Below are 13,937 nucleotides of genomic sequence, written 5' to 3' on the forward strand. Positions count from 1 at the left end.
CATTTCAACAATAACGGATTTAACAGTATTCTAGAGTTTTTTCAGGCAGATTTATCTAATCACTTGGGTAGGAAAAGCATGGCAAAAAATGTGTAATTCTTCCTGTACCTGTAGTGTTTCTGCCTGACTAGCAGTTCTTACTTTCTCTTTGTTTCTCTCTTTGAACAGTCTTTACTCCCCTCAGTTGGCCCATCCCTCATCCCTCCCATGGGCGTTCCTAAAGCATGCCAGAATTCCTTCATTCGTCAACTCTTTTACCCATCCCTTCATGTTTAGCCTGTTGTTTCAACAAGTTCTTATTTTTTGCTTTTTTCTAGCTTCGGCCCCTACTCACTTAGCCACCAGCCACTTGATCTTGGGGCAATTGAAAGAACTTTTTTGGAGGGAGCTCACACAAGCAAGAGGAATAAAGAGAAGGAATAGAGGAAAGCCATGCAAACAACGGGGCAGCTCAGCAATTTTGCTCAACAAGCCTAATGACGACTGACCAGCACAAACTATTCTGTTTTGACTCATCCCTGGAAGGTACCCAAAGAACTGGATAGGACAGATCTCAAGGAGGAAACTTTTATCTATCTTTCTGGCTGACAGGCAAAAGAAAACAGGGTTTGGGTACAGACCAAGAAAGTGTAACATAGACATAAAGTGGAGAACAATTCAAATGTCAATTAAAGCAAACAGAAGGGAATGCTTAGAAGGACAAGAAAGTGAGAAAAAGGGGAAATAAGTAGCATTGACAAAACAAAGACTGTTCAAAGAGAAGAGGACTTTTACTGGGGCAGGCTAAATAAGCAGGTCAAGTAGAGAGAGAGAGGCAAATAACATAGTAAAACATATTTTTAGAGTGAGGATGGCCAACTCAGGTCTCCAGTTGTTGGGGTACTTTCTGGCATTAGGCGGCTGGATCGGCATCATCTCCACCACTGCACTGCCCCAGTGGAAGCAGTCGTCCTATGCTGGTGAGGCCATCATCACAGCTGTAGGTCTGTATGAGGGGCTTTGGATGAGCTGTGCCTCCCAGAGTACAGGACAGGTGCAGTGCAAGATCTTTGACTCCATGCTCTCGCTGGACAGTGAGTATATTGTTTAAATTTGGCTTGGTAAACCCCCAAGAAATACACTGATTTATTCTAGCATATGTTATGTGCCAACTCTATCTTTTATAACTTAATTTTTTTATTTACAAGAGTTTATTGTTTATGTGTTATGATTATACTGTTATTTGAAAGCAATAAATAAAGCTAAATACTAAGAGTAACTGTGTAGTAATTTTAATAGAATAACTTCCCAGATATTTGAAATGAATTGTAGTTGAACTAATTCTTTCTTGCTCAACTTCTATCAAGTCACAAGTGGAATCTCAAAATCATTCAAGTTGTTTTAACTTTTAGATGCCCTATGTTTATATGGTTTTAATGATTGCATATCAACTGCTGTATTATTTTCTCATAAACTCCATTAGAAATGCGGTTGATGTACAAATCCCTTACACCCCCCTTTGTGATTGACCTGGCACAGTACCCAAGCTGTAAATCTAACAAAAGAATCTGCATCTTTAATTAAGTAAGAGTGGTAAAGGCTAAGGAATGTTCGGTTTAGAGATAAGTTAGTTTTAAATATAAGTAAGATTCAAAGAGTCCTAATTATGGATTATATGAGGAGCTCTATCTTCTTTCTGCTTTAATAATTTGTTACAGATTCTAATTAAATAATTTGGATGTGGGAGAGCTGAGACATAGCTCAGTTAGAAGGTATTCTCTAACACAAACATTTTTTTTTTGTAATTGAGCTTGACTTAATGAGGCTCTTTCAAAATTGCAAACATTTTGGTGTGTTTGCAAATCCTTGTATCAAATAATTTTTCATGGAGATATAGGTAATAGAGCACCCAAACCGATCTTCTACCCCCTTTGGAGCATTGTACCAATAAGAACAGTGTATTGTCCGTGTGCATAAACAGCTACTATTATGAGAAGAAAGGGGCACTGTTGAGGCAAACACTGAAGATATTCCCAGAATGTGTTCCATTTTCTCTACACACGTGTATTGTTTAAGTTCTCTGTTTTCACACCCACTGACCAAAGGCAAGCAGCAAATTAAATATTTCCTGACAGTCATCTTTGTGTTACTCTTAATTAAAGAACAAGCATTCACACTCCACACAGGTGCATTCTTTATTGGCTTGAACAGAATCTCAGAGCCCTAGAGAAGCCTCAGAAGGTGTGTTTTCTTTTTTTTTTTTGGTCTTAGAGTCAGAGCAGCATGATATCTCTTCTTCTCTGGATGCGTTCACAGCAGGAGCAGCATGTGACAATGGGCATATGTTCACCAGACTGTACTTTGTCTGCTTGAACTGTCAAACAAACATAGTGGAAAGTAATGCTTGGTTTCTGAGCTTCTTAATGAAACCAGGAAGGTTGTGCTGAAAAGGCAGCCTATTTCATGCATATAATATTAAGTATTGACCTGAATTTTAAAGAAATTGTACTCAAATCATTTATAGAGCTTGCTTTTTCTTCGAGACAGAAAATATTTTTCTGATAGCGGAATACCTAGTATTGTCAAAGGACAGTGTATGAAAGCATTGTCTTTAAGCAGGCTTCACATAACCAAAGGAGGATTGGAGTGGAGCTATGCACGAACTGTAGAAAGGAATGAACACATCAGAGGTTCATGATGCCTTCTCAGTTTTATTCTAACTTCAAAAGCTATAGCTTCTGAAGAACCCTTGGCAGAAGTCCAATGATCTGTTCTGTGTCAGAGCACTTCACCAAAACCCATCCAATGTGTGTTAATTGCCATAGATTATGTGTGACACACTTTACAGTGGTGTCCAGAGAGTGCTTTTTCTTCAAATTAACTAACCAGTTCATCACATGAGCCAACTGTCGTTGCAACATCACATTGAGCAGTGAATCCAGCTTTCCCTTACATAAGTTAACTGTTACAAGGCTGTGACTGCCTCCTTCTTTGGCTCATGCCTTGTGTGTCCACAGAAATACGGAAAATATGTGTTAGTCCTGCCTTAAAGTGATTTGTAAGAGAGATGAGAGAGGTATTAGTGTTAAGTTATTTCATTGATGGCTTCATAGGGTCCCTATAAGATCAGGCTGAAAATGCTTTTTACAATCAAAATAATTTTAACCAAAGGAAAAATTAGTTAAGTGCAATTTAATCCTGGCTCAATAAAATAAGTGTAATGAGTCTGAGAGGATTTTTGCTTGGAAAAAGGATAGAGCTGTTTAATTGCACAGTAATACTGTTAAAACAGTATCTGTTAAAACTTATAACCATCACTGCTTCCAACAGTTCAAGTATTTGCAGTTATTCCATTCTTTTTAAATACACTTAGTGTTTTTATGCATGAATAGACATTCACATTTTGCCTATTTTGTGAAATTTTACTCTACTTGGTTGCATACTATTGCCATGCCATTTTTAATAAATAGGAACAGTGCAGTTTTTTATTACATTTAAATGTGTCCTTTTGGTGGAGTCTCTTATTCTAATTTTTTATCTTTATATTGTGTGTGTGCATATGCATTTCCATTTGCCTCACTTTGGTTCACTTTACTGTTGGTAAAGCTGAATCTCCCCACTGAGGCATGATCAAGTGGGGTTCATTTCTTGTACCAATTGTTCTTATCGATTTGGATATTATGTTCCAAAAAAATCCCAATTGACCTCACAATGAGATATCACACTGTGTGTGCCCTCACACACATGCTAGCACCAGCAGGCTCACAAAATGTTTGTGGCTGGCAGTACCAGTCTTGGCTTCAGACAGAAAGGCTTACCATGAGTCTGCTGCCACCTAGTCTGCCCCTTTGTTCTTTCCCTTCAACCCAAAGCGCCTGTCACCGACTATGTATATATATACTGTATATATATATATATATATATATATATATATATATATATATATATATATATATATATATACACAGTATATATATATATATATATATATATATATATATATATATATATATATATATATATATATAATAGCTTTATACTTGATGTATAAAGAGAAGATGAGAAAGAGTGTTCAAAGTCTTTAAATTATCCAACAAAAGGAGCTGTGGTGCTAATATACAGACATAAAAATGCAGACATTTATATGCATGTTGATTCTCTTCTTTCTATTGTAACATTGTGTTCAAAGACCTTTTGACTTGCTTTTTGTTTCAGTGACTGTGGTTGCCACACAATATGTCCACAGCATCAATGGAGGCAGTAATGTGTGAATGAAAACAGTCTAGCTTTGTTATAAAGCCACACTAATTTCTCTGTGTGAAGCATGTAAAACAGGACCTCCTACAGATGTCCAGTGCCAAAGAAAGTGCTTCATCTGTGCATATCCCACCTACGGCCATTCCATATATACAGACATTGTGCACTCTGTACATACGTGTGTGTGTGCGCGTGTGTGGGGGCGATGGGGGGGGGGGGGGGGGGGTGGTGCTGTGTGCAGTTTTGTTCTTCCCACCAAGTTATGTGAGTTGAGGCCACTGTGGGCAATGTATTACAATTTTCAAACAGCAAAGCCACACTGGAATGATGATTTGGTGGACCATTTAGACTCCCACAACTTAGCTAATGTTGGGACCCTAGTTATTTGCCCAAAGGTGCAAATAACTAGAAATGACTATACAGGTAAAAGTGGAACGGTGGTGGACGAAAGAGCCATCATAAATGCATGCAGTCTCTGATCAGTGCTTTGTGGCATCTGTAGTGTAAATATTAGTGCTGTCAAACGATTACAATTTTTTAATCGCGATTAATCGCATAATGTCGATAGTTAACTCGAGATTAATCGCAATTAATCACATATTTTATCCTTTTATTTCTGAAAGTGTAATAGCCTGTTTGGGCATTTTAATGTGCAATTTTGCAATAAATCACACTAATAAAATACATGCTTGTACAAAACATATTTTTATGTTATTTTTCAAGCACTTTTCAGAATTGGAATGAAAACATCCTGGTGCCAAATGTTAAACTCTGGACTATAATGGCTAAATGACTAATCATGACGCCCTGATGTTTACACCATGTGTAAACAAATGTGTAAATAAATACCTGTTTTCATGCCGATATATATATATTTTTTTTGCCTCTTAAACAAAGCTAGACATGGTATTATGCATAAACATATAAATTAATAAAAATTGTACATTTCAATAAAGTCATAAGTTTTGTTCATTTCTTCACTCTCTCTCTCTCTCACACATCTAATTCTGAGCTTTCACACCAACAACAATATTTTTGCTTGCTGTTTATATCCATATTTATACAGTTTAAGCCTGGAAAAAGGTTTTAAATTTTCAGGTCATTCCAGTCTTACACTTTGCTTGCAACTGGCCAGGAGCTTAGTACCCTGAATGAGAGTTACTAAACAGTTTAGCAACTATTTAGTAACTCCAGGTCCTTCGTTTGGCAACGTGATTCAGCCTTAGTTTGTCAAATACAGAGAAAACAAATTAATAAGCATTAAAGTACGGTTTATGGGTTGGGTTTCTGCAATGTTATCAACGTGTAAAAGCTCATCTTCAGAACCAATGTCTGATAAAATGGTGATCTGCACCATGTAATCTACTTTCAGCAGTTATCACCGGTTATTGCACCGTAAACTGCAGAAAATACGGGCAGAGTTGCTCTGTCTGCCTTTACTACCGTCGGCTCCTATGGCGGAGGGATAGTTCAGCTGGATACAAAGTGTGGGCAGTGCAGGCAGGTCTCATAATAACCGCTGTTTCGTCACTTATTTTAGAGCCCAAATAAGCGATTTCACTTTCAGAAACGTGCCAAAAAAAAAAAACGCAACCCGTGACTCATGAAATTTAGAAGCGCTTTTAGAAAAAAGAAGCCCAAAGTCGCATGTGTCCGAGGGTAAAAGAAACCCTTCGGGGCGGGTGTGTTTTGCTACAGTTTTCTAGCACTCTTGAAACTACGGAAAGCGCCGAGGGTAAAAGAAACACAGTACGGAGAGCGCGGCGGGGGAAAAACATTAGGGAACGGTGTGTGTGTTTTGACGCGACGCGCGTTAACGGCGACAAAAAAAATTGTCGGCGTTAAAATGGGTTTGCGTTAACGCCGTTAATAACGCGTTTAACTGACAGCACTAGTAAATATCACTTTAATATCCAGCAGTCCTTTGGGTGTTTTCCCCGAGTAAAGTAATTAACAGTTAACTTTTTTCAAAAAATATCCACCCTTTATTTTTATCTCTAAATCCATTTGTATCTTTTGCTACCCATATGCTACAACCTGCACACCAACTCCTGCTCTGTTCTATATTTCCCACTAATTTTTTCTCTCCTTTATCTAGTCCACATCCAAACATGCCGAGCTCTTATGGTGGTGTCAGTGCTGTTTGGCTTTATTGCCATCATCGTCAGTGTGGTAGGAATGAAGTGCACCAAGGTGGGAGATAATAATCCATCCACCAAGACCCGCATTGCTGTCACTGGAGGGGCTCTCTTCCTGCTTGCAGGTGTGGCTCTAAAATATTTTTTATATAAACTCCAAAAGGAATACTATTGTAGTTTCTGTAACGTGCAAGTGGTCTCACATATTTCCAGCCTGAAACTGGGATTCTGCTAAGCAGTCAAGATCCTTGTTGTAAACAGGAAGTGGTCATTTTGGCTGCCGACCTCAGATATCAATTAAACTCATCCCTGAGGGGAAGATGACTAAAACACAGGTTTATGGTCTTCCACTTGTGTTTTGTTGTAGCACCTCTAGTTAAAGCAGGGAGATAAACCTCTTACTTTTTTCCTTTACAGGTCTGTGCACTCTTGTGTCTGTATCCTGGTATGCCACTCAAGTGTCCTACCAATTCTTTAACCCAAATACACCTTCCAATGCCAGGTATGTCCTTCATTATGTTACACCACTTTCTCTTCTAAAGTTGTTTTTTACTATGTAAAAATACCTGTCCAAGGCATTGCATGCAAATTGTGTAGAGACTTCACTGCCTGCTGGAAAACGATACAGATTTTTCACTTCCAGGTATTCTCTCAACCTCCAATGTCTCTTGAGTATGGATAACAAGTCACACAGATAATATAAAAGGGCAGCAAAAGAGGTACACCCTGTGACCATTAATTGAAGCAATCATCTAATGTAATTACTGCCATTATCAATAAATGCAGTTGTAAAGAACATAAAAGTGGAATTGTTGATCAATGTCTCATTGAAGCTTACACAAAGTGGGGTGGTAGCATCAGTATGTGTTAGAAATAATATTAGTCTTATTAAACTACCTGTCTAATATATCTGACTCTGAAAGGTAAATTATCTTAATTGAATACTTCATGAAAGTAAAGAGATAAACATATTGTAAAAATATATGGATTTGGCAGAATCACAATATTAACATTCAACTTGGAAAGTAAACGTTTTTTACTTTATTTGTTCAATTAAATAATAAATGAATATGATGGCCTATATGAATTTCCCCTAATATGAAAACTTAATATGGTTTTCATATTAGGGGGAATGATGGGTTAGTGGTTAGTACAGGCCACTTGCTACATGGCCCGAAAGTAGGTTTGAATCCCACAGACTGTCACTGTGGGTGCCTGTGCAAGACTCTTGGCCCCAGGATCCTCCCCAGGCACGCCACAGTGACACCCCATATCATGTTTTTAGATGAACCCGAACGTAACCACACACAGAGTACAGTTTAAAAAGAGAGTTTATTGAAGATGATGAATTGTGGAGGAAGATGACCAGAGTTCAGACCAGGCTGGAGCTGTAAATGGCTGGAGCTGGCGAGCAGGACGGAGCCGGAGCATGAAGACAGCTGGACCAGCAGCACAGCAGCATGGAGACTTGAGAACCGGAACTTGATCAACAGCACGACTGGATGAATACTTGCATGACTGGAGTGAGAGCAGGACCAGAGTCGCAGCAGACAGGCGGAGAACTCAGGCTGGATGAGAACAAGATGAGGCGAGCAGCAAAGAGCAAAATCCACAAGAGTAAACAGAAACAAACAGAACAAACCGACGAGGAAGGACTGAATGCAGGTAGCTTAAATAGAGAGGATGACAGGTGAGATGAGTTCTGGCTTGATTAGAGGCTGACAGGTGTAGATGATTACTGAGCATGGAATCAGGAGCTGTATGGAAGGTGGAGAGTGCCATGTCATGGTGCAGCAGGCAAGGCTGCACCATGACATCACCCCCCCCCCCCTTAAGGCCGGCTTCCAGACGGCCCAAAAAGAATCCAATAAAAAAAAAAAAATGACCCACCCAGGGTGGGCGGAGGGAGGTACTGGATGGAGGGCTAGAACCGAAACTTCCCAACCAGAGCAAACCAAAATAAAGAAGAAAACGTAGGCAAACAAGAAAGTGTCTAAACTACACTGGCAGTAAAAAACCTAGGAAACACCGGGGGAACTAGAGGGCAAAGGAAAACGCCAGGGGGAAAACGCTGGAGCGTAAGAAAAAACACCAGCACGTATGGAAACAGGAATCTCTATGACACCAGGGAAACAGATTTATCAAATACCAAGAAACAGAAAATCCAAAATGCCAGGGAACAGAGGGCGTCCAAACACGCCAGGGAAACAAAGGTAATCTAACATAACATAGGAGCACTAGCAAGCACTATGGTAACACCCAACATAAACTAACACTAAGAACTCAAAAACTAAAGAATGCTAGGAAAACTAAGAACCGCTGAATAACTCAGAAACTAAGGGATGCTACGTAACTCAAAAACTAAGGAGTGAAAAATAACTCAAAAATAAAGGCGTGCAAAACAAAAACTAAGGGGTGCTAAACAACTCAAGAACTAAGGCAGAACTAGAACAAATGTAACTAGAGAGCACTGGGGCCTTATGGGCACAGGCAGTGACGGCTGCTAGGAGACCGGCAGCAGCTATGCCACATAGAGTGGTCGTGGAGGACGGCCAGGACGTGGCAGGCGGCAGAGCAACATCGCCCGATCGAAACCTCGAGGAGGGCGGCCCCGCCGTGGTAGAGCCAGATGTGGGCATCGTGGTCGGCGATCCCGTCGACGCAGAGTCAGACGTGAGCGTTGAGGTGGGCAACCCCGACGACGCAGAACTAGACTTGGGCGCCGAGGTGGGCGACCCCGACGGCGGAGCCGGCAAGCCCGAAAGGGGTGTCGCGGAGGACGACCCCGACGTGGCAGGGCTGAATGCGGGCGTGGCGGAGGGCGACCCCGACGTAGTGACATGGTCTGTTGTGGCCAGCGGCGGAAGAGGACCCTGGAAAACACTGGGTTACTGACTAAGGGTGGCGTCAAGCCACAGGACACAGGACTACCGGCTTCGGAGGTCACAGGACTACATGCTACGGAGGTCGCAGGACTAGAGGCTACGGAGGTCGCAGGACTAGAGGCTACGGAGGTCGCAGGACTAAAGGCTACGGAGGTCACAGGGCTACAGGCTACGGAGGTCACAGGGCTACAGGCTACGGAGGTCACAGGGCTACAGGCTACGGAGACCACAGGGCTACAGGCTACGGAGACCACAGGGCTACAGGCTACGGAGACCACAGGGCTGCGCGGTTCAGGAGACCCTGGGCTAGGGGTTTCAGGAAACGCCTGTTTGTGGTTTTCAGAAAACACCGGCCTACAGGAGACAGGCGACACCGGGCTACAGGACACTGGAGAAGGTCTCAGACTACAGGGTTCAGGAGAATCCTGGCTACCGGCTACCGGAAGCCCTGGGCTACAGGCTACAAGAGGCGCCGGGCTACAGGATACAAGAGGCGCCGGGCTACAGGATACAAGAGGCGCCTGGCTACAGGCTTCAGGAAACGCCTGGCTACAGGCTTCAGGAAACGCCTGGCTACAGGCTTCAGGAAACGCCTGGCTACAGGCTTCAGGAAACGCCTGGCTACAGGCTTCAGGAAACGCCTAGCTACAGGCTTCAGGAAACTGCGAACCCTCCTGGGTCTCTGCGTCAATGGTAGGCGGCAGACCCTCCTGGGTCTCTGCGTCGACGGCGGCCGGCGGACCTTCCTGGGTCTCTGCGTCGACGGCGGCCGGCGGACCCTCCTGGGTCCCCGTGTTGATGGTAAGCGGTGAGCCCTCCTGGGTTACTGGGTCACATGTAGGCGGTGGACTCTCCTGGGTCTCCTCGTCGCAGACAGGCGACGGACCCTCCTGGGTCCCCACGTCGGACGCCGTACTGGCATCAACCAGATGCTCTGTACCAGGCTCCTCTGATGCAGCCAGCGAAGCAGGACCAGGGCTTACTGTGGCCGTCTGGGCAACAACTAAGGCTGTGCAGGTGCAAAGGCTTTGGCTGCAGGCTGAGAAGGTGCAAAGGCTTTGGCTGCAGGCTGAGCAGGTGCAAAGGCTTTGGCTGCAGGCTGAGCAGGTGCAAAGGCTTTGGCTGCAGGCTGAACAGGTGCAGAGGCTTTGGCTGCAGGCTGAGCAGGTTCTGAGGCTTTGGCTGCAGGCTGAGCAGGTTGAGAGGCTTTGGCTGCGGGCTGAGCAGGTACTGGGCTTTCTGATGAGCTGGTGGCGGGGTTATGGAGACCTCAGCCTCTGATGTTGGTGTGGCCCGATAGGGAAGCAGGTCATCCCTATCCCCGTAAAAGAAGTCCCACAGCTGGGTCTCATGGATCTGGGGCGCTTTGGCTGGACGAGGCGTGGACCTCCGAGCGGCGGCTGAAGACTTCACCCGGGGAGCAAGCTGAGTGCCGTGGAGGTGGTGACCGAGCTGAGGAGGAACAAGATGGTTTCTGCTCTGGCTTGCTGGGACAGTCGCAATGCTGTCGGACTGACTCACCAGGGGAAGAGAGGTGACGTTAACTTAAGCTGGTGCGGCTGCAACAGCAGCATCTGGCCGGGCTTCCGGTGAGGTCATGTGCCGGCGGACCCGGCGTCTGCGCCGGGAGGGACCGGGTGGTGATGAGGCAGCAGGAGCTGCGGCAGAGACAGCAGCAGCAGGAGCCTCAACAGCGAGAGGGACAGAGGCTGGAACAGCGGCAGACTCAGCAGCAGCTTCAGCAACAGGTGCATCAGGGGCCGCTGACGTGGAGGAGGCCGAATCAGCAGCGCCAAAAACAGCTGCCGAGATGGACAGGCTGGAGGGCGGAGGTCTGGGTGGAAGTGGCCTGCTGAAGAGCTGGGCGACTGCAGCCCGTTGATTCCAGTCGAGCTCTTCGTACACCCCCGAGAATTCGAAATATGGTAAGAGTTCTGTTTTACTCTTCAGCATGTTCCGCACCTGAGCCACTGCACTCACCCGCCTCGAAGGTGGACTGAGCGTGGCGATCATATCCAGACAACCTCGAACCTGTTCCATGAGGAGGCCCGCGTTCTCCTGGAGAATGTGCTCCGCTGCGCTGCTGTCCGGGAACAGAGCAGGATCCATTTTGCCGGTTCCTGCAGTGAAACTCTGTGTGGGTTTCGGGTTCAAATGGTCGGTTCGTTCTATCATGTTTTTAGATGAACCCGAACGTAACCACACACAGAGTACATTTTAAAAAGAGAGTTTATTGAAGATGATGAATTGTGGAGGAAGATGACCAGAATTCAGACCAGGCTGGAGCTGTAAATGGCTGGAGCTGGCGAGCAGGACAGAGCCGGAGCATGAAGACAGCTGGACCAGCAGCACAGCAGCATCAGCAGCATGGAGACTTGAGAACCGGAACTTGATCAACAGCACGACTGGATGAATACTTGCATGACTGGAGTGAGAGCAGGACCAGAGTCGCAGTAGACAGGCGGAGAACTCAGGCTGGATGAGAACAAGATGAGGCGAGCAGCAAAGAGCAAAATCCACAAGAGTAAACAGAAACCAACAGAACGAACCGACAAGGAAGGACTGAATGCAGGCAGCTTAAATAGAGAGGATGACAGGTGAGATGAGTTCTGGCTTGATTAGAGGCTGACAGGTGTAGATGATTACTGAGCATGGAATCAGGAGCTGTATGGAAGGTGGAGAGTGCCATGAAATGTCCATGGTGCAGCAGGCAAGGCTGCACCATGACACTCCACTTCACCCTAAGGGATGGATTGAATCCATAGGGCACATTCATTATAATTTATGTTGCAATTATAAAAAAAACGATAATATTATCAGTTATTAACAAACAAGACATTTACAATCAAACATAAAACCTAATTACTTAAAACAGGATTCTCAAAGGATTAGATAACATTCACATTTTTGTTGGCTGATAAAGTTTTTAACTGTATTAAATGGTCAATGTTAACATGAATATTTAGAATTCTGAAGTCTAAAGACCTGTCTTGAAGCTGATTTCATAAAAAGGGCCCCAAACTAGAAAAGCATTGACGTCAGGTGCTAGAAAAGAGTGACTTTATTTGCATCAGATGCTACTTGCTTTTAATAAACCAGCTTTGGCTTCTTACTTCAGGTATGGTAAGCTCTCTTGGTGATAAAGGATTATCAGGCTTGCATAGTTGGTGCCTTCCCTAGAAGCTTACTGTCATGAGTTTTGGACGTTTTGGAAGATTACTCCACTTCAACACGTCCACTCCTCCCATCCAACAGTCACCTAATTAGTTCCACCTGCTGTCACCACTAATCAGTCCAAACTCTGCTCACCTGATCCCCTGCCTCATATCCCCTGCCTCAGAGCAACACAAACCCGAAACTTCCCCCATTCATTTCCTATGGAGCGGTTTTGAAAAATGACGTCAGAAAATCCAAAACATCACATGTTTTCGCATCGTTCCTACTCCTAAACCGTTTTATGTACAGGCATGAGACTTTCACACATGAATGTCCCAACCCTTCTGGCACTCACAAAAAAGGAATTTTGTGGATAACTGTTACGGTTTTTCCGCAGGAACAATTTGTTCGGGAGTAGCGAATGTGCAAAATCCTAAAAAAGCTTTGGAGCTGCATTTTCCCACATCAACCACTTTTTTACATCGTTGCTGTGCCTACACCGATTCTTGTACAAACATAAAAATGAGCGCCATAGTCCTCAAAAGCCTGCTGATACTCAAGGTGAAAGAATTATTTTGATATCTCTTATACTTTTTGAGTTACAGCGATTTGTTCCGGAACGTTTTTAGAGGATTTCTGAAATTCCATAAAAATCTCCTTTAGATCATAATTTTTTATGCCTTTATTAAACTTTTTCCAGCAAAAAACTATAGCTGGTCTTCATCCCCTATGCGTTATGAATTAATCGCAGAAAAAATTACGTCTCTACCATTTATGGATCAGGAGGTATGGAGTGTTGTTTGAGGCAAAGTTCTCCATTATAATACAATAGCAGCCTCTGACACAAAGTCTCTGCACTTGAGTAGACTGGCCCGCTGCAGCTGTGTCAGCGAGTTTCCATGACGACGGAACTCTGAGGGCCAGAGGGAGAAGCTCCATTGGGATACAAAGGCAACTTTCGACGCCCGCTGCAGCGGCTGTGATTAATGTAGGAATTTGAAATTCGCACAGTCACTCCCTCTTAACATTTTAAAATTTTTATGTGACTTTCAGCCATGTGTCATTTTTCTGTCCCATTTTTGATTTCACATGCTTTCCTATTGGGCCTTTGCTTCCAACAGGACCTGGCATGTAAACCAAACACGACCCAATTGGCCAATACAGCACCACCCACCTGTGGGAAATGGTGCTACACATCATTTTGGTCAAATGTTGAGTTCTGGGCCCAGATGTGGTGAAGCTGAGTTGCTAAACGAGGCCAATCTGACCCATGAACTTTGGTCATGTCTGGTGACATTAAGTATTGGCACCCCTATTTGAGGCACTTCCCAGTACAGGATTTGGACCAATCTGACAGAGTACAATCACCCGGTGATACTGAACACAACCTTGTTAGCAGCTAACTGTTAGCATGTTGCTAACCGGAAGTAGCTCTAGGAAGGTCTCACCAACTTCTGCTTCACAGAGTCTGTTCTTACTTTAGAGAGAAAGCTCCACAAGAAATTTGGGCTACGTCGCATAA

General features: G+C 43.9%; 1 protein-coding gene across 2 annotated transcripts in view; it reads left to right on the top strand.

Annotated features, from left to right (window-relative positions):
• The first annotated feature begins 228 nt into the window (after positions 1-228).
• The window catches only part of cldn19 (claudin 19), a 68,625-nt gene continuing 54,916 nt past the window's right edge, over positions 229-13,937 (top strand). The window contains exons 1-3 of one of the 2 annotated variants that reach the window (XM_012852686.3): positions 229-1,073; positions 6,335-6,499; positions 6,792-6,876. In XM_012852686.3, the coding sequence (XP_012708140.1) occupies positions 851-1,073; positions 6,335-6,499; positions 6,792-6,876 (473 nt within the window). In that variant the 5' untranslated portion in view covers positions 229-850. The remainder of the gene's footprint in view (positions 1,074-6,334; positions 6,500-6,791; positions 6,877-13,937) is intronic. The other variant, XM_012852685.3, reaches the window with a different exon arrangement.

The sequence above is a fragment of the Fundulus heteroclitus genome, unplaced genomic scaffold, assembly GCF_011125445.2.
Source record: "Fundulus heteroclitus isolate FHET01 unplaced genomic scaffold, MU-UCD_Fhet_4.1 scaffold_227, whole genome shotgun sequence".
Classification (NCBI taxonomy): domain Eukaryota; kingdom Metazoa; phylum Chordata; class Actinopteri; order Cyprinodontiformes; family Fundulidae; genus Fundulus; species Fundulus heteroclitus.